Consider the following 23,093-nt stretch of genomic DNA (forward strand, 5'->3'; position numbering starts at 1 on the left):
AAAGGTTCAAACCACTGACCTGCATACTGGCTCGTACAGCAGACAGCTGCTGAACACTCATGCGGGGTCCCCCTTGACCTGGCATCATGTTGACCATGGGGGGCTGGAACCCTGGGCCCTGAAACCACACCAACAAAAAAACATCAACTCCACAATTTCTCAGGCCCAAACATCACACTTGGTTTAACTTCTCCCCAACTTCTTTGGGCCAAAATCTAGGTGCCATATTTTGGGGGTCATGTAAACTGATCCAGCTGACAGTGCATCATTCAATATCAAGGTAAAATGACACAATCTGGAGATACAACTAAGGCCCAACACACAAAGAACTATTACGGTAAACAAAAGGTATCAAACAACAAATATGAACAAAAAAACATTTGTGATTTTACATTTCCCAAAATAAAATATGTGATCTCAAACCAATAACATTTTTTTTAACAAAACTTATTCAAAATTTACAAATGTACGCATTCGTACTGTCTGTGCTGGAACTGCCTTGAACTTGCTTTATTTCATCATTCTGTCATTGTTACTTTCAGCAACTTCTCTCAGTATGTTAACCAAGGACACTGCAAGGATCAGGACAGTCCACAGTTCAGTAAGCGGTATCACAACACTGCACTTCCAGACCAAAGGCAAGAGATCAGACCTCCCACAGCTCCTGATGGCTTACAGTGGACATCTTTCTAACCTCCTCCCTGGGTCAACTTGCAAGCAACCCTGTTAGAGCCTTCATTACCTTGGTTCGCCCTGTTAGCACATGCAGACAATTAGTGGTTTATCAATATTAAATATGGAGGTACCAAGCACACAAAGCAGATTTGAGCGATTAAATTACCAGATAAAATCAAGCCTCTTACTTGTAAGACCCCACTTGTATATTACAGCCCAGCTGACAGCAAAGAATCTCACTCATAGATAGGAGCTGAAGTTGATGAAAGTAGCAGGCACAAAAAGAATAGAGCGGTTCTGTTACCTGTGGATGAGGCCCCATGTGCTGATGAGGCATCCCAGGAGGCATCTGATGTGGGGGAGGCTGTGGACCTCCCATCATCTGTGGGTTGCCGGGTGCCATGATGCCGTGAGCTTGTGGGTTGGGTGGGACATTGGGCTGGTTCATCATTGGCATAGCTACACACACAACCAACACCATTTTCCTTCACAAACTTGTAAGACATGTCCACTGCTTTTTATTTGCATTCATTGGCATAGCTACACACAACCAACACCATTTTCCTTCACAGACTTGTATGACGATGTCCATTGCTTTTTATTTGCTTTTTTTGTGTTGCTATTTTCGTGTTGTTGTTTTTTTGTTTGTTTGTTTGTTTTTTTGTAAATAAATGAGAAACTCAGATATCCACACAAATCACTCCTGACTTTTTAAAAAGTAAAAATACAAAGAAAGTTTAAGACAGACAAGTAATTAAGTTATTCCTGTTTCATAAAACAGACACAATAAAAAAACAAAACCACTAAGTAAGAGAGAAACAGAAGCACAGAAATGGGTGCAAACATATACAGTGACAGACAATATGGCAGAGACAGAAGGAATAATAAAAAACAAACAAACAACTAGCAACATTAATTTCAAATGTATCTTTTCAGAGCACTGCAGTAAACATACAACTCAACTTGAGAAGCATTCACTGTTGAACAGATACAAATGAATGCTGACAGAATCTTTGTTGTGTTTTCACACGTGCCCATGTATGTATATTTGATCAGCTGTCTTGGAGACAATTGCCGTCCTGACTATCTGGGCTAACAACAATAAAGAGTGGTAACTTCAAGGCAATACTGCTTATGCTACCAATTAAGCAAGTAAACAGGTAAATAAAAGGTACCTTGGAACAAACCCAGACACTTCCTCAAAAAAGGAAGCTCCAAGCTTGTCTTTATACTGATCACTTGACATGCGCTCACAGCAGCAATGACAGAATATGCAAACACAAATTTGCTTTTCTTCAACAGTGGCATAGCCTTTAATCCTCAATATGCTGTACATTGAGAGAGTTACCACTCTTTATTGTTGTTTAATCCTTTGCTCTCCAAGCCTCATTGTTCTTTCATATCTGGGCGAGAATTTTATTATAATGATGAGTGTTGCCCAAGTTATACCCCCACTCTTTGCTAAGAGGGCTTTAGGACAGTTGGCGTTGGGGATGGTCCCAAATGTCAAAATAACCCCTACGACTGCAACACCAAGAGCCAGTGCAATGTCGCCTCCTAGTTTGAGTGTCATTGTTTTTTCAGAAAAGACTAAGCTGTATGAATTCCCATTGCAGAGGAGAAGCCATTCACCATACAGCTTTCCCTTTGCTGTTAGGTCAACTGTTTGCTGATGTCAATCTCTGGTAAAAGCCAAACGAGCCACGTAGAATGTTCATGTATATACATACATACAACATTACATACATACATACATACATATATATATATATATGCAATCATCATCAACATCATCACATACATTCACACTTTAGTGAACAGACATTAAATTATGACAAAAACACAAATACACATAATCACAGTTTCTCATAATAATAGTATGCTATTATGAATATGATGCTAAACAAAAAAACCAAAAAAATGCAAGTGTTCAATTTCAGTTTCTCAAAGAGGTATCACTGCATTGTAACTAATCCATACATGCTACACCACATCTGCTTGGCAGATGCCTGACCAGCAGCATAACCCACGCACTGGTCAGACCTTGGGTGCATGCAGATGTAACTGTGTATGTATCACAGTGGTTTTCTTTTACAGAATTCTGCCTGAGGACAACACTTATGTTGTCATGGGTTCTTTTCCAGAGCACCAAGTGCATGATGCAAATGGAACCTTGGTCTGGCCTCTCATCCAAATCTTCCTTTTTCTCCTTCATGAGATGGACACCCCAGTCTCCGCTGTGAAGGCAGCAGTATGCTGCAGGTCCTCCACACAGCTGTAGAGCTTCCGTCTCATCCAAATGACTAGATGCTAGTTTGATTTTCCAGTCAACCATGGGAGAACGGGCAAGACTGGGATTTGAACCCAGAACCTAACGGACACTATATTGGTAGACAAAACGTCAACCATTCTGCCACCTTCCTCCTACAGTTTGATTAAGGAAAGAAAGAAGGAAAGGAGAAGGAAAGAAAATTAAAATAAAAAACAGAAATAAATGAGTAGTCTTCAAATGTTTGACTAGTAGAATAAACAACAAATGAATAAATAACAAGAGAGGCAAGGCCTTCAAGACTCACTTGTGATACACTTAAAAAAACAAAACAAAAAAACCTGTACACTGAGAGTAAAACACACAAGCTTTTTATGTATTGAGTATAATTTCAAAATGTAATGTTTAAGATGAGAAAGTTCAGTTTAAAGCAAATTAAGTCCCCTAGCATTAATTACAGAGTAATTTCCCTTTTTTACTATCTGCACCAAAACGTTTGCAAAATAAATAAAACTTCCATGCTTAGCAAAAGAAGTTCCAGTTTGAACAAAAAATGATAATAATGACTGCTCTTGTTGTTATGTCAGAATATCAGATCAAAGTGCCAAGTTTAGAGAATACAAAAAATATAAATATGACAGTAAATGCAGTTTGCATATAATTAGGCTTCTTTTTTTTTTTTTTGCCCATCCCAGAGGTGCAATATTGTTTTAAACAAGATGACTGGAAAGAACTGAATTTTTCCTATTTTTATGCCTAATTTGGTGTCAACTGACAAAGTATTTGCAGAGAAAATGTAAATGTTAAAGTTTACCACGGACACACACACACACACAACCGAACACCGGGTTAAAACATAGACTCACTTTGTTTACACAAGTGAGTCAAAACGAAATACTCTTTCAATGTTTGACAAGTGGAACCAACAACAAATAAGTAAAATAAGTTAATAAATACACCCCCCCACCCCACCTAAAAAAAATCAAACAAACAAACAAATAAAAGGTCCTCACATGGCTGACTGGGGACGATAGACGAAGGAATTTTGAATGGTCCCCCCTCACCAGGAACTGCAGCAGATGTAGATGATTTTGAAAATCAGTGCCATGTTTGTTCAACACAGCAAACATCAAGACAAGCATACAGCACCTACAGAATACATAAAAATGCGAAATGCGTGTGTGCGTGCGTGCATGTGTGTTTTGATTTATTATCTTTATTCATCACACCACAGAATCAATGTTTGGATTTCAAATTTCCCTTACCTTTACTGCCAGTCAGATAAACCTCTAACTGGAACGAAGATGAATCATTCTTTTATCAATCAATAATCATGTATATTGAAATATCTTGAGCATTATTGACAAAATCATATTAATTCAAAACAAGGTAAGCTCAAGACTCGCACATGCATAGGTGTAACTGGTGGAAAATGAAATTTAAAAAAAACAACAGAAAAGCTGAAGTCCATACAAGAAACAGGGACAGAGCCCTGTTGTGGGGAAAGGGGTTGATGGTGGGGGTGGGAGGTCAGGGAGGGCATGCCCCCTCTGAAGCTGAATCAAAACTACAGTTTTAAAGGCATTTGGAAGGCTCTTCTGCAATCAAAGTAAATTTCATATAAAAAGCTGCATGGTGAATCACTAAATTAGTTATATCTGATAAGTTATATTGATCTTCTTTTTTTTTTTAACAGACAGACACACATAAACTGAAAAACACCTTCACCACAAATTTACACTTTTTAAAGATATTGAATGGTATAATGGTGTGCATGCATGTGTATTGTTTCAATGCAAGTCTCTGCATGTGTGTATAACGTGTGTGTATACATGTAACATGTGTGTGTGTGTGTGTGTGTGTGTGTGTGTGTGTGTGTGTGTGTATGTGTGTGTGTGTTCAATTTTGGTTGTGTGTTTAGAGACACAGAGAGAGGAGGGTTAGGGGGGTGGATGGGAGGTTGGAAAAAACAGTGCAAATTTGTATGTGTGCATGTATGTGCATGGCTTTCAACACAACTTTTTGTGTGTGTGTGTGTGTGTGTGTGTGTGTGTGTGTGTGTGTGTGTGTGTGTGTGTGTGTGTGTTCATTCCAACTCTGTGTATGTCAGAAAGAGACACAGAGAGAGAGAGAGTGTGTGTGTGTGTATTATCTATTCAGCTCTGTGTGAGAGTGTGTGAGTATGTTAGTGTGTGTGCAAGTGTGTGTGTGTGTGTGTGTGTGTGTGTGTGTGTGTGTGTGTGTGTGTGTGTGTGTGTATGTGTGTGAATGAGAGAGTGTGTATGTATGTGTGTGTTTGTTCATTTATTTATTTATAATCTGTTCATCTAAGATAATGATATTAGACTGATATGTGTGTGTGCATGCATGAATATTCTCTTCAAAAGTAAATCTGTGTGAATGTGCATGCATGCGTGCGTGCATGTGTGTGTGTATATGTTTTCAACTCTTTAAGAGAGAGAGAGAGAATTTCTTTTCAATTTCACTCTGTGTGTTTGCATACATGTGTATTGTTTTCAATGCAACCGTACATGTGCGCTTGTGTGCATGTGTGTGCGTGCACAAGCATGCGTGTGTTGAAGTGTGTGTGTGTGCACGCACATTCAATTCAGCTGTGTGTGTATATGTTGCATGCACACGCCTGTTCAATTCAACTGTTTCTGTGCAATTTTGTATGCCTTTAGTAATTCGGTTATAAATCCCAGATCTAAATAGATAAAATTACTGTCGGCATGAAGTTGTTGCATCACAGGCAGAAAAGACAGCGAGGTCAATTGCTACAAACTTGTTGCAAGTGCTACAAAGTTACTTGTGCATGAAGTGGGCAAATGTTTGCAGTTTTGCTGAATGAACAAAGAGGGTCAGCCAGTGTACCAATCGCCCTAGAAGCTTGACAGGGATGGTGATTCTATGCATCAGTGCACATGTTTATCTGTGCGCGCGGACACGCATGTGTGTGTGTGTGTGTGTGTGTGTGTGTGTGTGTGTGTGGGCATGATTTGCTTTCACAGTTACATCAACACATGCCATGTAGGGATTGCCTTCTGTCATCGTCAGCATTCTGACAACTGCAGGCTTCACTTCAATTGACCATTAGGATACCTGTGACTCTGATTTAGGTGCTCTGACAAGTCACTCTATTCTCAAAGTCTTCTCTCTATAGGTTCTACAAATGGAGCACTTTTGTTTCTGTTTCTGACAGGTCTTCAGCAAATGAAACAGAATGGCCCATCAACTTTCCCCCTCCCCCCTTCAGAAAACTTATGTTCTTTTTTTTGGTAAAAATCTGAAAATGGATTTCTGTCCCCAGACGTAAGAGTTGCACCCAGTTGCACGTGATATGTTAACCATTAAAATGAACACAGGAATTATGAAACAGAAAAAAAAGAAAGAAAACAAATCATTTTGCAACAGGAATCTTTTAGTGTAACTGCATAATATTAAGACCTTGACCTTGAAAATCTGGACCTGAAAGTCTTTATGACTTGACCAAAACAAGTCTGATGAAAATAGAAAGAACAATTATCATACTATTTAATTTTTTCCATTATGACATAGGCGTGCAAGATCAATAACTGTTCCTGATTTGATAAGCACTGTATACAAGACCATTCTTTTGTATTTAGAAACCTTTCCTGTTATTGTCATATTATACCATGTTGCCATCTCACTGAACCTGAATCTGCGTAAGGCCATGTTGCCATCTCATTGAACCCCAATCAGCATGCGAGTCATGTTGTGACTATGGCCAGTCACAATACTCAGTTTGTTCAAAACTGGAAGTAAGGCATAAGCTCTATTCAGCTTTTTTTTTCCCCCAAAAAAATTACCATGATTTCTAATCTCTCACCTGCTTATCATTACCATAAAAAGGTGGTTTGGAAGGGAGGATTTATACCTACCAATTACGCATGTTTTGTTCCTATGCAATGTACATCACTGAAAATGCAAATGTTAAGTTTAACATGGACTCACACACAGAGAGAAGACACACAGACAAGGAAAACAGGGTGATTACATAGACTCACCTTGTTTATACGCATGAGTCATAAACTGATGCTGAAAACCTAGAAAGATAAAATGACAAGGCTTAAATGTTTGCCATGAAAAAGTAAAACAGATCATCTAAATCAAGATATTCTCACACAAACTGACATAAGAGTTCCCACCTGGGAAGAATAACTGTTAAAAGCAAAAACTGTAAAACACAGTAAAGTTCAAAACTTAATCAATGAAAGTGAAACACTGAGGCAAAATAGCTATCGCCTTGTTTCTTTTACTGGTGAAATTTCATACAATAGACTTATGCAAGAGGAGTTAAATGGGCATTGGTTATTAAGAGAAAGAATGTGATCTCTTGCATAAGTCTACTGTACGAAATTTCAATGCCTCTTATACTTTCAAAGTTAACTCAATTGTGGCTGCTTGTGCTCATTACACTTCTTTCCACAAACTGCCAAGATATTTGGTATAGATTTTTTTTTTTTTTGGATAAAAAATATCAGAAAAAAATAGGACAATGGTTCATGAAAGTGCAAAAACAAAAACAACCAACCAACCAAAAAAAAGATGGGTATGGTCTCCTTGGTATGAAAACATTTTTTCCAATATTAATTACCCTAGATTTGTAAGTTAATACAAACTGTATTGCAATTTGCATACTTTCACAAATCAATGTTATTGCAACTGTTTCAAAATTTACTATGTACATTGATTTCCGAACACACGTTCTTGAAGCTAATCAATTTTTTTTTTTATTCTCTTAATATATACCAGTGAGCTACATTGTTTGCCAAGTCAGTGTTCTATAATAAATATATTCAGACTGAAATGACACATTGTTTCATAAAATATTTAGTGACAAAAATGTTTATTTGCCTAACACAATGACACTGAAGGATATTTTCTGTCTCAAGGGTTCAATGAAATACTCTGTTGTCATTACATGATTGATGACATGAACCTAAATTGACGTGATCAAACTGCCTCATATTTATTTCCTTTTGCTCATACTGTATTCAGTCTTTGATGTTTTCATGATCTTTGTCTGTTTTCCACTGAAAAATATGAATGAGAATAATCAAAGGCATCCAACTCTCTCTCATTCTCTCTCTTCTCCTTCCTCTTCTCTGCCTCCCTCACCTTCAATTTCTTTTAGTACCACCTTTATATTCCAAATTTTGATTTTCATATTGATGCGAAACAACTGTTAAATGTTTGTGTAGGAGTGGCATTTTTCTTTTTTGACTTTTTGTTTCATCATGAAAATGTACAAAAAGAATAAAAGATAAAATTATAAATAAAAAAATAAAAAGCAATGTCATTTACCGTTGTGTGGCATTTTGTTCGGGTCCATCCCTTTATCTTCCTCTGATGCAGGGCTGTGTGAGCGTTCTGACCAGCACATGTATACAACAGTCATGCATTACAAAACATAAAATCCATGCTATTTCAAAGCACAAATCAATCATGCAAATTTCAAACAAATAATCTGCTTTTTTTTTCTTCCAGCAAAGTAACCTGTTCATATTTTCTGAGCAAAAACAAACTTTGATGAAAAGTATGCATCCCTTGCCCCTCAACAAAAGCACATTCTGAACAGAAAGCCAAGAGTACCATCAATGCACAGCTGATCACTTGAGAAACTTTTTTCTCTCACTCTTTTCATATTCAAGCAGACACAATCAAACATACACAGCACACTCATCATCAACACTCATCCACACTTATGTTGAAGTTGATGACATCAACACTTACTCACTCATTCACTTTCTGTCCCCACCATAAAAATCACTCATCCTTACATAGATGGCACCTGAAAGTGTCAGGCCATGAAGTAAAGCAAACTGTCCAGCTGATAACCAAACCTTTCCCACCACCAACCTTCTCAGTGTCCTGTCTTCTCACTGACCTCCCATCCCCACATATACTTTCTACCACTCTCCTGAGTCATTTCCAGTCAACCTGTTCACCATCTCTTTACAGTAGAACCATAGCATCACCACATGGTCCCCAGCAACCCACAGACACACGCTCTACCATCCAAACCAAAACCAGAGCACAATGCCCCTTACACCTACCTTGCAACTGATAGCCATGAAGGAGAACCATGTGACGAGGGTCTGTAGTGTAGTCCTTCTGTGGATGACCTGTGTAGTTCACCTCTCCCACCACCCCAGCCTGCAAACAATCCAGTACATCTTTTTCACACACATGCATACACACGCATATGAACTCACACACTCACTTCTTACTCCTGAATGCAAAACATTTGGCTTGCAATTACAATACTCAAACATTTAAAACCAGTCTGTCTCTTTCAGATATATGCAAGAACATGCACACATGCACAAGCATCCTTACTTCTCCATTCCAGCCTGCAAAATGCATTACATGCTGTAAAGAATACCTACATGTTTCAAAATCCTCTTTAAATGATCACGCCTCTTTCAGACACACATATACATGTATATATGTGCACATGTACACATCCACAGTATTCATCGCATAGTAACCAGCAAACATGTAAATAACTTCTGAAAAAGGTACAGACAGACATTTTCTTTTTTTTGATGTGATGCTGTGAATAATACACTGTGTACATGTGGGTATTTGAGAATATGTGTGTGAATGACTGTGTGTGTTAATACATTTTTGATTTATTACATTTTCAGTCGATTGCAGTATATTTTCAAAGCTTTTTGGATCAATATGACTGGGAAGCCTGCTGAGGCTGTAGACACCCTCAGTTGAATGCATTCCATTCAGAGAAATGGACAGACTGACTGACTAATCAGGAAAAAAAAGAAAAGAATAAACAAAGTAAAATTTACTCACAGAATCAAACATTTTCTGGAGCGCTGCGATCTTCTTGGGCGAAATGATGGACAAGTGAATCCCCCTCTGTCAAACAACAAAAAAGAATATCAAATCCCTGTTTAATATACCTGCTGCCAGTACATTTAATGTGATGCTGGAACCCCAAGATCCTTTTTACTCTATCTCTTATACTTATCAAACTAGGTAACACCATTACTTATAGAAATAGTCAGATATTCATTACTTATGAAGGATTTTTTTATTCAAAAAGGCATGAAACCTGTAAATATAGCGTGTCCAGCAGATTTTTAACATTTGTGGGTATGTGTACCTGTGTGTGTGTGTAGAAAGATGGAATGGACAGCAGAGGCAGGAAAGGAAGCTGGATGCTCTATATCCCCATCAGTACTACTTACTACTTTCATCTACAAAACCCACCAAAAACACATATACACCCAATTCTGTTAAAGAATTTAACAGCTAAAAAACTACCAGAAAAAAAAATGAGGATACAGTACTGAGAAACCCTTTGTGCAAGAGCATGAATTTGACACATCAAACAAATTACAGTAAGAATATAAATGTATCTTATACAAGTTCCTTGAGCTCAGTTATTTATGAGTTTTCAAAAAAATCTTTTTTTCTAAAATATTTTATACTGGTAATCTCACTGACCAATCAGATCTGCTAAAAGACATAAATTTTTTTAGTATTCTGAAAATTTAAAAAAAAATTAAATTATCCATATAACGTAAGTCGTCTCACCTTCCCCATCATACTGGCCAGCTGCTCACTATTGTAGCCACTATAGTCACTGCTCTCTTCAGCATGCATGTGGTATGGTGGGGAATTACAGATCAAGACACAGTGCCGTGTGGATGACACTCTGTAAAAGAATACACATTTCATTGATGATTATACCACCAAATACAGAGTACTGTTGCCCCCATGGCAGGGTAAAAATGGTCATTTACCAAAACACCCACTTGTACATATGTACAAGCGAACATGGGAGTAGCAGTCCACAAAAGCAGAAGAAGGAGAAGCAATCTTTGCTATAAAAAAAATGATAAGAAAATAAAATCTAAAATAGGATAAACAAACAAAAAATAAGTAGAACAGAACTAACAAAGCAAACTTGGATATCTAAGCATCTCCGAAGAACGAAAAGATACCATCTTCAAGGACTCACCAATAAATAAATAAAAATTTTAAAAAACATTTACCAAAACAAAATGCTCTAACAGAATGTCCATCAACACATGAGTATCATGTTCTGTTAATCATACTTGCAAGAAGAGTTTTTCACTCTGTCCAGAATTTCTGCTCATTTCTTTTCACTGGCTTTTACAATCCTGAGAAGGCCTTTCTGATCTATTAGGTAAAAGCATGTCCTAACTTGATCATGTAAGATAAAATAAGACAAAAGACACCACACATGCACATCCATTTTCTCTACATTCTTTTTAAATAATCTAACTGCTCAAAAAATGCTTGAGACGGAATTAAAACTGAAATGAAACACAAACACACACATACCATTATTTACTGACAAGCACGCAAAGTCCACTTCCTCTCCCCCGTTGGTTTTTTTTTTTCTCTCTTCCCCTTGCCTATTATCACTTACAGCCTACAGTGAAGAGAAATTAAACTAAATGAATGAACCAACAAAAACTTCCATTTATATCAATTTTACACACCACTCATGACTTCAACATAAAAAAAAATTTTTTTAATTGAAATCTATAAGAATTAAAAATGAAGCATTATAATTCTTCTATTTGTTGATCATTCCCCCTCAGACCAAGTTACTTCCCAATCATGAGACCACAAACAAGGGGAATCAAAACTTGACAAACCCTTGGTGACGAATCCTCTTGAAGTCATCGAAGACCTGCAGGGCAGTACTGAGGCCTTCAGCAATGTGACTGCTTGCCTGTCCAGCCCCACCAACCAACCTGCAACCAGTCACAGGATTTATTGACAATTCTGCCAGGTAATGAATGACATCAGTATACACAGTCCTAATTTCACTATCTGCAGTGAAAATGATGAGAGACAAGATGCAAGCAGTCCTTTTTATATCCATTATATTCAGGCGCAATAGCCGAATGGTTAAAGCGTTGGACTTTCAATCTGAGGGTCCGGGGTTCGAATCTCGGTGGTGCCTGGTGGGTAAAGGGTGGAGATTTTTCCGATCTCCCAGGTCAACATATGTGCAGACCTGCCAGTGCCCGAACCCCCTTCATGTGTATACGCATGCAGAAGATCAAATACGCAAGTTAAAGATCCTGTAATCCATGTCAAGAGTTTGGTGGGTTATGGAAACAAAACATACCCAGCATGCACGCCCCTGAAAATGGAGTATGGCTTCCTACATGGTGGGGTAAATAAACAAAACGGTCATACACATAAAATATCATATGTTACATGTTTGTCTGAGTGTGTATGTGTGCGTGCCTGAAATCTGATTGAATGACACAGGAAATGAATGATGAGCGCCCAACGGCAGCCGTCAGTCGGCTCTACCCAGGTAGGCAGCCTGTTGTGATATGTGGAGTGATAGCCTAGAGGTAACGTGTCCGCCTATAAAGCGAGAGAATCTGAGCGCACTGGTTCGAATCACGGCTCAGCTGCTAATATTTTCTTCCCCTCCACTAGACCTTGAGTGGTGGTCTGGACGCTAGTCATTCAGATGAGACGATAAACTGAGGTCCCGTGTGCAGCATGCACTTAGCGCACGTAAAAGAACACATGGCGACAAAAGGGTTGTTCCTGGCAAAATTATGTAGAAAAATCCACGTTGATAGGAAAAACAAATAAAATTGCATGCAGGAAAAAATACAAAAAAATGGGTGGCGCTGTAGTATAGCGACGCGCTCTCCCTGAGGAGAGCAGCCCGAATTTCACACAGAAAAATCTGTTGTGATAAAATGAAATACAAATACAAATGACCCTGTGTTTGTAAAGCACTTAGAGCTTGGTCTCCGACCAAGGATAGGTGCTGTATAAGTATCCATATCAATCATAATAAGTCGTGTTAGCTGAGTGGTCAGAAGTATCAGTACACCCTGAAAACAGAGTATGGCTGCCTACATAACGGGGTAAAAATGGTCATACACGTAAAAGCCCACTCATGTACATACGAGTGAACGTGGGTGTTGCAGCCCACAAACAAAGAAGAAGAGAAGAAGTATCAGTACCTGTCAAGTTCAACACACACAAAGAATAATGTTTGTTCTCCCTTTCCTATCACTCAACTTTTAGGCAAAGTCTGGGGGTAGTATAGCTGTTTGTATTTGGGGTGAGTTGATAAACCAAGGCTCCACAGCAACAAAGGGGTTGTCCTTGACCAATCTCTAACTTCAAATCCATTTTTGGTATCAACATTTGGTCATCCATCATTGATGCAAATACAAATTTGAAATGAACAAGTCAACCACTGATATGGCAGAAAGCCTGTCATTTGAACCTGATTTTGTTTAGTATAATGTCAGACCAGAAGACCTTTTCAATGCAGCTGCTTCTCTCTTTCTTCTCCGAAACAGATGCACTCAGCGCACGTAAAACCCACAGCAACAAAAGGGCTGTTCCTGGTAAAATTGTGTAGAAAAATCCACTTCGATAGGAAAAACAAATAAAACTGCACGCAGGAAAAAATTTTTAAAAATAGGTGGCACTGTAGTATAGCGACTCGCTCTCCCTGGGGAGAGCAGCCTGAATTTCAAATAGAGAAATCTGTTGTGATAAAATACAATATAATACAATACAAACAACTGTAACTGCAGTTCAAAAATTTCAATTGTCCAACATCAGCAGAAACACTGAAAACAAAGCATCAAAAACTTGCAGTGAGTAGCAAGATGAAACAAGAAACACTGCTCATATTAATTATCATGTGTATGATTAATGTTACTCCATCATTTATTTAGGCAGCCATACTAAGATACTTTGTTTTCAGTGGTACTTCACTACTTGTGCTTCCATAACCAAGCTAACACTGACATGGATAACACTAACAGGATCTTGATTTTATCTCCTACCTGTGTACTAGACAGTGTACACACACGAAGGGGATTAACTGAGGCACTAGTGCATCTGTACATAGGCTGACATAGAACTTTCAGATAACTTGAGAGTTGTTTAGCACAACCATGAAGAATTGGACAGGTGTGCATGCATGTGTGGCTGTGTGGTATGTTTCAATCAATGGGTCTATATATCTATCAGTGTCTGTGAGAACACATTTTTGTGTATTATACTGTCTACCCTTTGTCTATTAGTCTGTGAGTATGAATACCAAGTGCTATATTATAGGTGCTACAAACTAACATAGCAAGGGGAGAATATATACAGCCCAAACTTACTCCAGTTTCTCCAGGTGTGTGATGATCTCATGGATACTATTGGTCGGCAATGTGCAGGTAGCAGCAGGGGCGGGGGCAACATCCCCAGCATGGAATGTCACCACATTGTACAGGGTGCAATGGTACTGTACATGCAATAAGTTTTAATCATTAATACAGAATGCTAAAAGAAAAAAAAAGTAAATAAGTCATTAACAGTGTTCTGTAACTTGTGTAAACATTTTGTTTTGTTATTTATCAAACACACTAGATATATATATAATGAATCATTAAATTCTGTAAAATAATTTTCAGTTGTACTTGTAAGAGTAATTATTTTAACAAAATACACAAAAAACAACAACTTCTACTTGTAATTTTGCACGTATTCACATGAACATGGTATTTTTGTCAGTTTGTGTGCACACATGTGTGAGTGGCTAAGATTATCAAAGATTTCAAATGTACAGAAGACACCTAACTAAAATAAATCAGAAATTTAATGTAAATAACTCAATGTATTGTATGTACAAAGATGCAGTCAAGTAAGTTTGTTTTGTTTTTAATTGTTTTTTTTTTTTTTGGGGGGGGGGTTGGGGGGAATAGGGGGGTGTAACTGTGAGATCATGTGACTAATCTATACATCAATATCAATATATAATATCAATATCATATCATATAAGCATGTGTACACATGTATCCATTTCATTATGTACACAATTATCATAATCACAACACACACACACACACACACACACCCCTAACACACATAATTATGATAATACACACACACACACACACACACACACACACACACACACACACACACACACACATATATGCAAGTACATACCTGTCTCTTCCTTTATCTCGGAATCATAGACAGAAACACATCACACATGCTACACAGTAATACACATACCACATACAACATCCCCTCCTCCAACACACAAATACACAGGTTCACATACACTTTCTTTCTATCTCACAATCTCATTCTGTCACAGTGACTTAGAAATTTGTACCAATACTTACATCAATACCATAGTCTATTGGATCTGGAGGACCATTATTGAAGTACCTGCAAATGCACAACAAAAAGGCAACTAAAATTTACTGTCCTTTTTAAAGTAATAAGTTTCAGTAGTTTCAGTAGCTTAAGGAGGCGTCACTGCGTTCGGACAAATCCATATACGCTACACCACATCTGCCAAGCAGATGCTTTAAAGTAATAAACAAAATTAGAGATGACCATTTCTTTGTCCTTGAAAATAATACATTAGTGTGTGTGATCCCTGGTAGTCAGGTGCCCAGACAATCCCTAACAGTAGCACAAGCAAGCAGCAGCTGTTTAAGACTGGGGAACAACCTTACAAAAAAGTTCCATGTTAATGAAAGGTAGTGACTGGCTCAGTGGAAATTATACTCATCATAGTCCCTAAAAGTAAAACTATCATCACAAAATGTCCAGAAAATGACATCTAACTAGGCCAAGCCAACTGGCAAGAAAACCAAGAGACTGCAGATGGGAAGGGGGTCGAGTAGGGAGTGGGGTATTTGACCAGTATGGTTCTTTTTATTGTTGGACTCAACTGATGATATCAAAAGGAGAAGCAACTGTGATTCAAACCAAAGAAGAATTTAAAAGTTCTGTAAGTGTAACATATATATATTATATGTATGTTCTGCTCTAGGAAACAATCTGTTTGATTCAGCTTTTCAGGCAGTATAAAAACTACACAAACATACAATATACTGACAATACACACAACATACCCAGCAAAACTCCTGCCCTTTTAATTATTCCCTCGTACAAGTCTCAGTCTCAAACTTTCAGGTGTGGCAGAAAAAACAAAAACAAAAAAAGAAAAAGCACACATTTTTCTTAATTCTGTCTGATTAACAACTATGGGAGGCATGATTAAGAAATTTCAATCTAACACACACACAAAAAGATTAATTTAAATAATTTCTTTGGTATTATTAACCCATTCAAGTTTCAACGATAGGAGTTCACAGCCTCTGCAGGTTCCCCTGTCATACTGATGCAAAAAACAAAGAAAATGTACTGAGATTGACCATTTTTCCCCACAACTGACACGTTGGGACACAGCTGGAAATACTGTAGAAGTCATTAGTCTCCTTAGTCCTTGTTTGTGGTTTACACATGTTTGTAGGAACATATAAGTTTTATAACACCATTTCCAATTTCATGAAACAAATTTTGACCCCAGGGCATTGCTCAAGCTTAGGGCTGAATTGTGAATGAGTTGATAAAAATAATATTAATAATGAGTACGTATATGAAGCAAACTCCCTAATGGGTTTCAAGTACCTCATATAACATATATCATAAATACAATTACAATAGCACTAATGTAAACTACATGTACATAATCACAATGATAATGGCATACAACAGCATATCAACTTTAAGAACTAAGAGTACTGAGGAAAAAACTACAACACATTAACTATATGAGTATATCCACCAATACAATACTATAAACTGGAAATATGAGCCAACACTTAGAGAAAGCACACACAGACACACACACACCCAAATACACACACACTCACACAAACACACACCCAAACACACACACACTGCACTTTGACTTTAACACATAGGAGATGAAGGGGGAAAAAAGAGAGGTATGGGGTATAGGGGTGTGAGGGTGGGAAGGAGACAGACATTCCCTGTGAGAATGGGAAGGAGACAGATGACTATGCTTTGTAACATTTATAGACAATATTGAACAGGTAGGATTTTATATTTCTTTTCAAGGACAGAGTTGGTGAGTGACTATGATCCAGAGGAGGATAATTCTAGATAAAACGTGCTTGATACTGAAAGGCCATTTGAACAAATGTCTTTAAAAAGACTGGGGACTCAAAGGAGCTCTTCTCCAGCAGTCATGAAAGAATGGGAATGTGAGGACATAAGATAGAATCAGAAGGGAGGGATCTTTCAAAGTGGTGATAAGCTAACATGCCAATTTAGTACTGGATGATTTACAGGATAGATAACCAATGAGCTGACAAAGGAGGTGTCAATGTGATCTTTTTCCTCTACTGTGACTTTCTGAAAATATCTCTTGCAATATTTGTTCAAGATCATCTCAAGGAGTGACACCAAATCAGAAGAGAAACCTGCCAGTAATGAATTTCAGTATGAAATTTGACTCAAGGAGCAGACAAGCTGAGTGGTTCCTTCAAGCTCAACTTCAACAGTCAGATACGGTCAAATGGTACATATTTTACTCTGCTGGACATTTGAGTTTTACATAAATTACTGACAATATAACATGGCCATGCATGGACAGAGCTGAATCAAAATATGCACCCAGGTTTCTCAAAGAATTTTAAAAAGTTGATTTCAGCATTGCAGACACTAAAATGAGTGAAGGATGGTCCGAAATGTGACAAAGTGCAGACTTAGATTTAGACAAATTAGAGCTTATAACTTTATAAGTAAAGTCTATCAGCATCCATTCCTTTACAGCAAAAATGTGCACATCTCTGTTTTTGCAAAGGATAGCAAAAGAACTTGTGGAATTGTCAAAATCAAATCAATATTGGCTGTTGTATTCTTGTGAGTTGTAAAATGAGTGCAGCTAAACCTGATGAAAACCTAGTAACTGAGTTATGATAGGGCAAGATGTGTGACAACTGTTAATGGCTAATGATAATTTTTTTTCACAGATTTTACCATGGGGGAGAACTGCACAAAGCTTAACGAAATGACATCACAATGTGGATAGTCTCTGGGAAACACCACCAAACATGTAGCCTATCCCAGAACATAAACAGACCAGCTGGATCTGTACAGATCTGTATCAAATCATATGTCGGCAGGAATAATAGTACCGATGGAATCATATGTGTTTCCTTCTAATACTTATTGTTCTCAGATGAGATAGTACACACGTATAGCAGAAAAAAAAAGTTCATGTAATCATAAACTGTATGTCTTTTTTCTTTCTTTCTTTTCACTGGACCTATCTTCAGTTATCCGGTTACCCAAGAAAATGACACGTGCAAAACATGCAAATCTATGACACAGATCGACCAGTGCTCCACCTCTTCCAATGCAGGGATACCCAGGTGAACAGCCTTAAGCTGGCCAAGGGACACTGCAGGCTGAACCTACGTGCTGGCTACTTCTCCCAACGTGTTGTCAGTCAAGCATCAAGTACAACAAGATGACAAACGGGAGACAGTGACAGACGAGACGATTAACGATTCAGTCCATCTGAAATGTAACATTACTCACTCAAGGGTCGGTACGATGTACGATTTCATTAATATGTCGAAGTATGGAACCAAATTCGCTGTGTCTTCGACCACCAGCACAACCTCGTAAACTTCAGAGGGAACGACGACCATTTTGATTTGGGCTTTGACCAAATCAGCAATTCAATAAGTCCCTTCCTTCGATATCAGAAATGCACAACAACGAAATACTTGAGAAACTATACAAATACATGTAATCACCACACATCACAAATCTGATCGCTGCTTCTTGTTTGGTTAAGAACTACACAGCTGTCTTGTTTGAAAGCCTTCCCTGTTGTCAAACTACTTCCGGGTATGTATGCATAAATTATCCGAGTCACCCTCCGGACACTTTCTCCACTCCACCAATCCAGTATGACCTTGTTCACTAGGAAACCGGAAGTCAGTGAAATGTTCAGCCCCTTCACCTTGGGACGTCCGGATAAGGCAACATGGCGACTCTGTCCGCTGAAACTGAAAGTGCGCTTGAATTCATTAAAGTTAAAGAACCGAAAGAGTATTTAGAAAAAGAACGGACAACTGATAAGTAGCGCGAAAGTTTAACGTGTTCGTCGTGCAAAGATTTTCAATTGTCGCGGAACCAGAAACAAGAAGGCGAAGTCAAATCAGTTTCTGCTGTCACAGACACATTTCTGCTGTCACAGCGACATCAACCTCCCGCAGATTTTTAACATCTGAACTGAAGAAAAAAGTATCGCTGTTGTGTGTGGCCCATTCATTCAGAATCTATATACATTCTAGCATTTCATGTTGTTGCTACATAGTATGAGTGAGAGTGTATGTGTGTGTGTGCGCGCGCGCGCCGACTTGAGGAAATGGCCATTGCTGTTCCAATGAACTTGATCTTTTTCTGGTTTTTCTATCACATGACTTTTTTCTCTCTTTTTTTAAATAATTTTTTTATTGGAATAGCTTTAATACGTATTGTGGGGAGGAGAGTGTTGGAGTTGAACATGGAAATCTGGGGGGAAATGAGTGGTGCAGTTTAGCATGGAAATTGTGGGGAGAAGAGTGGTGGAGCTGTGCATGGAATTTGATAAAGATAATAATCATCAAAACTGATTCATGTGTGTTTCATCACAGTTGCATTGATGATTAACTGCAAGTAAAGAATGATTTCATCTTATGGTGTAGCATGCATGCATGTGTGCATACAGTACTCATTCATCATTACAAGTGACATGCATTGATAAGTCTTCTCAAGACTCCCAGATATTCAGACACACCAGTCTGGTACAATCCGCTGGCCTGTTTACCCAAAATGGGTATGTCTGTACTTTCACCAGGTTAGAATATGTATTTCTTTTATGGAAACCTGTAAGTTCATTGTATCTAACAACTGGCCAAAGGATTAACACATACACACCAGTTTTCTCTTTCATGCCATTTTTTAGAAACTGGTAGTGCTGTGAATTCTTAGTGTAAATATTTGCATTTATATACCTTTGCATGCCCTACCTCCCATCTTTTATTTCCTGTATTTTTTATTATTATTATTATTATTATATATATATATATATATATATACATATATATATATATATATATATATATATATATCATTTGTTTATTGTTTGTTGTCAAATCTGTACAATCAAATTTGGACTGTTTACAAAATGCAGTGTAAACAGGTCTGAGTCAAACACAGACTTGAAGAAAATCACTTTGATTAGATATTTTCTTCTTCTTTTTTTTTCTTCTTTTTTTTTTTTTTTTTTTTTTTTTTTTTTGTATCATTCAATCATACCTAAATGCTAAACAATGAACAATTGTCTAAACAATTTGAGTTATTTATGATCTGAGCACCATTTAGTTCTGGATGTTGTGCATGTGTGTGGGTGGGTGTGTGATATACATCTGTATTGAAGTGCAATGCCTACATTCCCAAAGTTTTGATTTTTTTTCCATGATCAGAAAGAAAAAAACAAAACTGCAGTGAATCTTAACTGGTTTGAACCACACTGCACCTCTCCCCCCCCCCCCCCCCCCCCCCCCCCCACCTTTCTCCCTCAAAGAGAAGAAGAAGAAAAACCACAGCTCCAGTTTCTAAAGTCTTATTTAAATGCACCATATGATCAAAATCATTAGCAAGCAGTGGGTATAAGCTTTGGCTGTTGAAATCAAATTATCTCTTCTATACAGGTGTTGTATATATTGCATATAAATCAACATTATATCAGATAAACAGTATATAAACAGTTGCAATATTTGTTCACATCAGTATGAAGGCAAGGCCTTCAAGACTCACTTGTGATACACTTTTTTTTTTAAATTAAAAAAAAAAAAAAAATCTAATCCTTAAAACATGTTCTGTATTTGTTATTATAAAGCTTTGGGTTAAAAAAAAAATAATTTTTTTTTAAAGTCCTAACCAGATTCGAACCCCACGTGTTCGGGTGAGAAGAAACTGTCTTACCCATTACACCTTATGGGCTCCTTAACTGACGTTCTAAAATTTAATATTTGAACATACTTTTGTAAAGGGTGATAAATCAATTGCGGTATTTGCAGTGAGAACGCTGTTTAAATCATATTATTCTGCTGTATCTTGGGCATTCAAAAAATCTTAAAGGGCAATTAAAAATTCTTTTTAAGTCCGCGGTAAAGGAGACATGGCTATCAACGCAATCACACTTGCAACATTTAGCCGTTTTCTCTAGATTTAGATAGATGCACAAGTTTAGTTACACCCACCGGGAATGTAGTACGACACGGTCGATTCAATTTCTCTTTTATGTTCATTATAGTTTTAAAGTTGATATGAAAATTTAGTATTTTGTTAAACTAATAACATGTAGAGCCAAGAACAAGTGCTTCTAAACGTCGTAAGAAGTGAAAAGGACTTCATTTTGAGAAAAGTCAAGACTGGAAATTTTTTCGTTTCATCGTGATCAATTCAATGGTATTAACTCGCATGGTTTACAATTTTTAACTGTGAATTCCGACTGATTCTGTGGATATTTTTATGGCAGTTTGGGGCATAATCCAGTAAGTGATGAGGCGTTCACAAATCTTTCTCTGAATAAATATTCAACGGTCTCCTTCTCCAACTTTCCATCACATGTTATCGTGTATTGCTGATTGAATATAGGATTGAACGGGCAGGTCAACAACTTGAAACAAAATGGCGTCATTCGCGTTCGTGAAGAATATGAGCACACGCTTTGAATGTGTATAAATATGTGTACACAATTGATTTTTGCCCATGACCTTCAGGGCTCAGCCAACAGATCTGTAAAGTCCACTCGTTGTACTGATTTTAGTATTTTCCGAAAAAGACCACTTGGGCGAATGAACATAGTGAAAGCCCTGTACACTGAGAGTAAAACACACAAGCTTTTTATGTATTGCGTATAATTTTAAGATGTAATGTTTAAGATGAGAAAGATCAGTTTAAAGCAAATTAAGTCCCCTAGCATTAATTACAGATTAATTTCCCTTTTTTACTTTCTGCACCAAAACGTTTGCAAAATAAATAAAACTTCCATGCTTAGCAAAAAGTTCCTGTTTGAACAAAAAATGATAATAATGACTGCTCTTGTTGTTGTGTCAGAATATCAGATCAAAGTGCCACGTTTAGAGAATACAAAAAATATAAATATAACAGTAAATGCAGTTTGCATATAATTTGGCTTCTTTTTTTAAATTTTTTTTGTGCCCATCCCAGAGACGCAATATTGTTTTAAACAAGATGACTGGAAAGAACTGAATTTTTCCTATTTTTATGCCTAATTTGGTGTTAACTGACAAAGTATTTGCAGAGAAAATGTCAATGTTAAGGTTTACCACGGACACACACACACACACACACACACACACACAGACAACCGAACACCGGGTTAAAACATAGACTCACTTCGTTTACACAAGTGAGTCAAAAATCACAGCTCCAGTTTCTGAAGTCTTATTTAAATGCACCATATGATCAGTATCATTAGCAAGCAGTGGGTATAAGCTTTGGCTGTTGAAATCAAATTATCTCTTCTGTACAGGTGTTGTATATATTGCATATAAATCAACATTATATCAGATAAATATAAACAGTATATATACAGTTGCAATATTTGTTCACATCAGTATGAAGAAAAAATATCAGGAGCATTCAAACTCCACAATTCCCAAGAAGAAAGCTTTAAAAAATCTTCATACACAGATGATAATCTGACTCTTACACAATTTGTCAATGCCAATGATCCTCCTGAATCAATCCGCTCTAAACTAACACACACACACACACACACACACACACACTACAAATTGACACCCACTACTGTAACCCCCCTTCAGTCTAAATTTTATGACAAAACAGTCTTCAAGGCCCTAATAAGTCATCTTTCACTGTGTCATCAGTGTCAGATTGGTGTAAAGGGGGGAAGCAAAGCTGTCAGATCATTGCATATTTTCACTTCCAAATTTGTTAATTTTTGTAAAATTACTCAATTTACTGTCAGCAGCATTGGTTTCCACTGCTGATGCAGAAGTAGCAGTGATGTCTTCTTGGACTTGCACATCTGACAGCTGTGACAAAAAAAGAAAAGAATATATAATTATAGCTTGAATGTTATGACATTTGTTTTAGTTACACATTTTCAGTCAAACTTCATACAACACCCAAAATGTGTCAGATCTATTCACTGCATTATACATGTGCAGAATCTCATGCCAGTGAGTTATTTAAATTTGCA

General features: G+C 37.4%; 1 protein-coding gene across 5 annotated transcripts in view; it reads right to left on the reverse strand.

Moving 5' to 3' along the window:
- LOC143286811 (mediator of RNA polymerase II transcription subunit 25-like) overlaps nucleotides 1-18,685 on the reverse strand; it is a 47,660-nt gene extending 28,975 nt beyond the window's left edge. For 4 of the 5 annotated variants that reach the window (XM_076594614.1, XM_076594613.1, XM_076594610.1 and 1 more), the window contains exons 1-12: nucleotides 18,386-18,685; nucleotides 15,145-15,190; nucleotides 14,131-14,255; nucleotides 11,623-11,721; nucleotides 10,529-10,649; nucleotides 9,782-9,847; nucleotides 9,025-9,124; nucleotides 8,273-8,338; nucleotides 6,973-7,011; nucleotides 3,958-4,014; nucleotides 980-1,134; nucleotides 20-118 (exon numbers count right to left, since the gene is read on the reverse strand). In XM_076594614.1, the coding sequence (XP_076450729.1) occupies nucleotides 20-118; nucleotides 980-1,134; nucleotides 3,958-4,014; nucleotides 6,973-7,011; nucleotides 8,273-8,338; nucleotides 9,025-9,124; nucleotides 9,782-9,847; nucleotides 10,529-10,649; nucleotides 11,623-11,721; nucleotides 14,131-14,255; nucleotides 15,145-15,190; nucleotides 18,386-18,498 (1,086 nt within the window). In that variant the 5' untranslated portion in view covers nucleotides 18,499-18,685. The remainder of the gene's footprint in view (nucleotides 1-19; nucleotides 119-979; nucleotides 1,135-3,957; nucleotides 4,015-6,972; nucleotides 7,012-8,272; nucleotides 8,339-9,024; nucleotides 9,125-9,781; nucleotides 9,848-10,528; nucleotides 10,650-11,622; nucleotides 11,722-14,130; nucleotides 14,256-15,144; nucleotides 15,191-18,385) is intronic. The other variant, XM_076594612.1, reaches the window with a different exon arrangement.
- Nucleotides 18,686-23,093: the final 4,408 nt, after the last annotated feature.

Source organism: Babylonia areolata, chromosome 10 (genome assembly GCF_041734735.1).
Source record: "Babylonia areolata isolate BAREFJ2019XMU chromosome 10, ASM4173473v1, whole genome shotgun sequence".
In the NCBI taxonomy this organism is placed as follows: domain Eukaryota; kingdom Metazoa; phylum Mollusca; class Gastropoda; order Neogastropoda; family Buccinidae; genus Babylonia; species Babylonia areolata.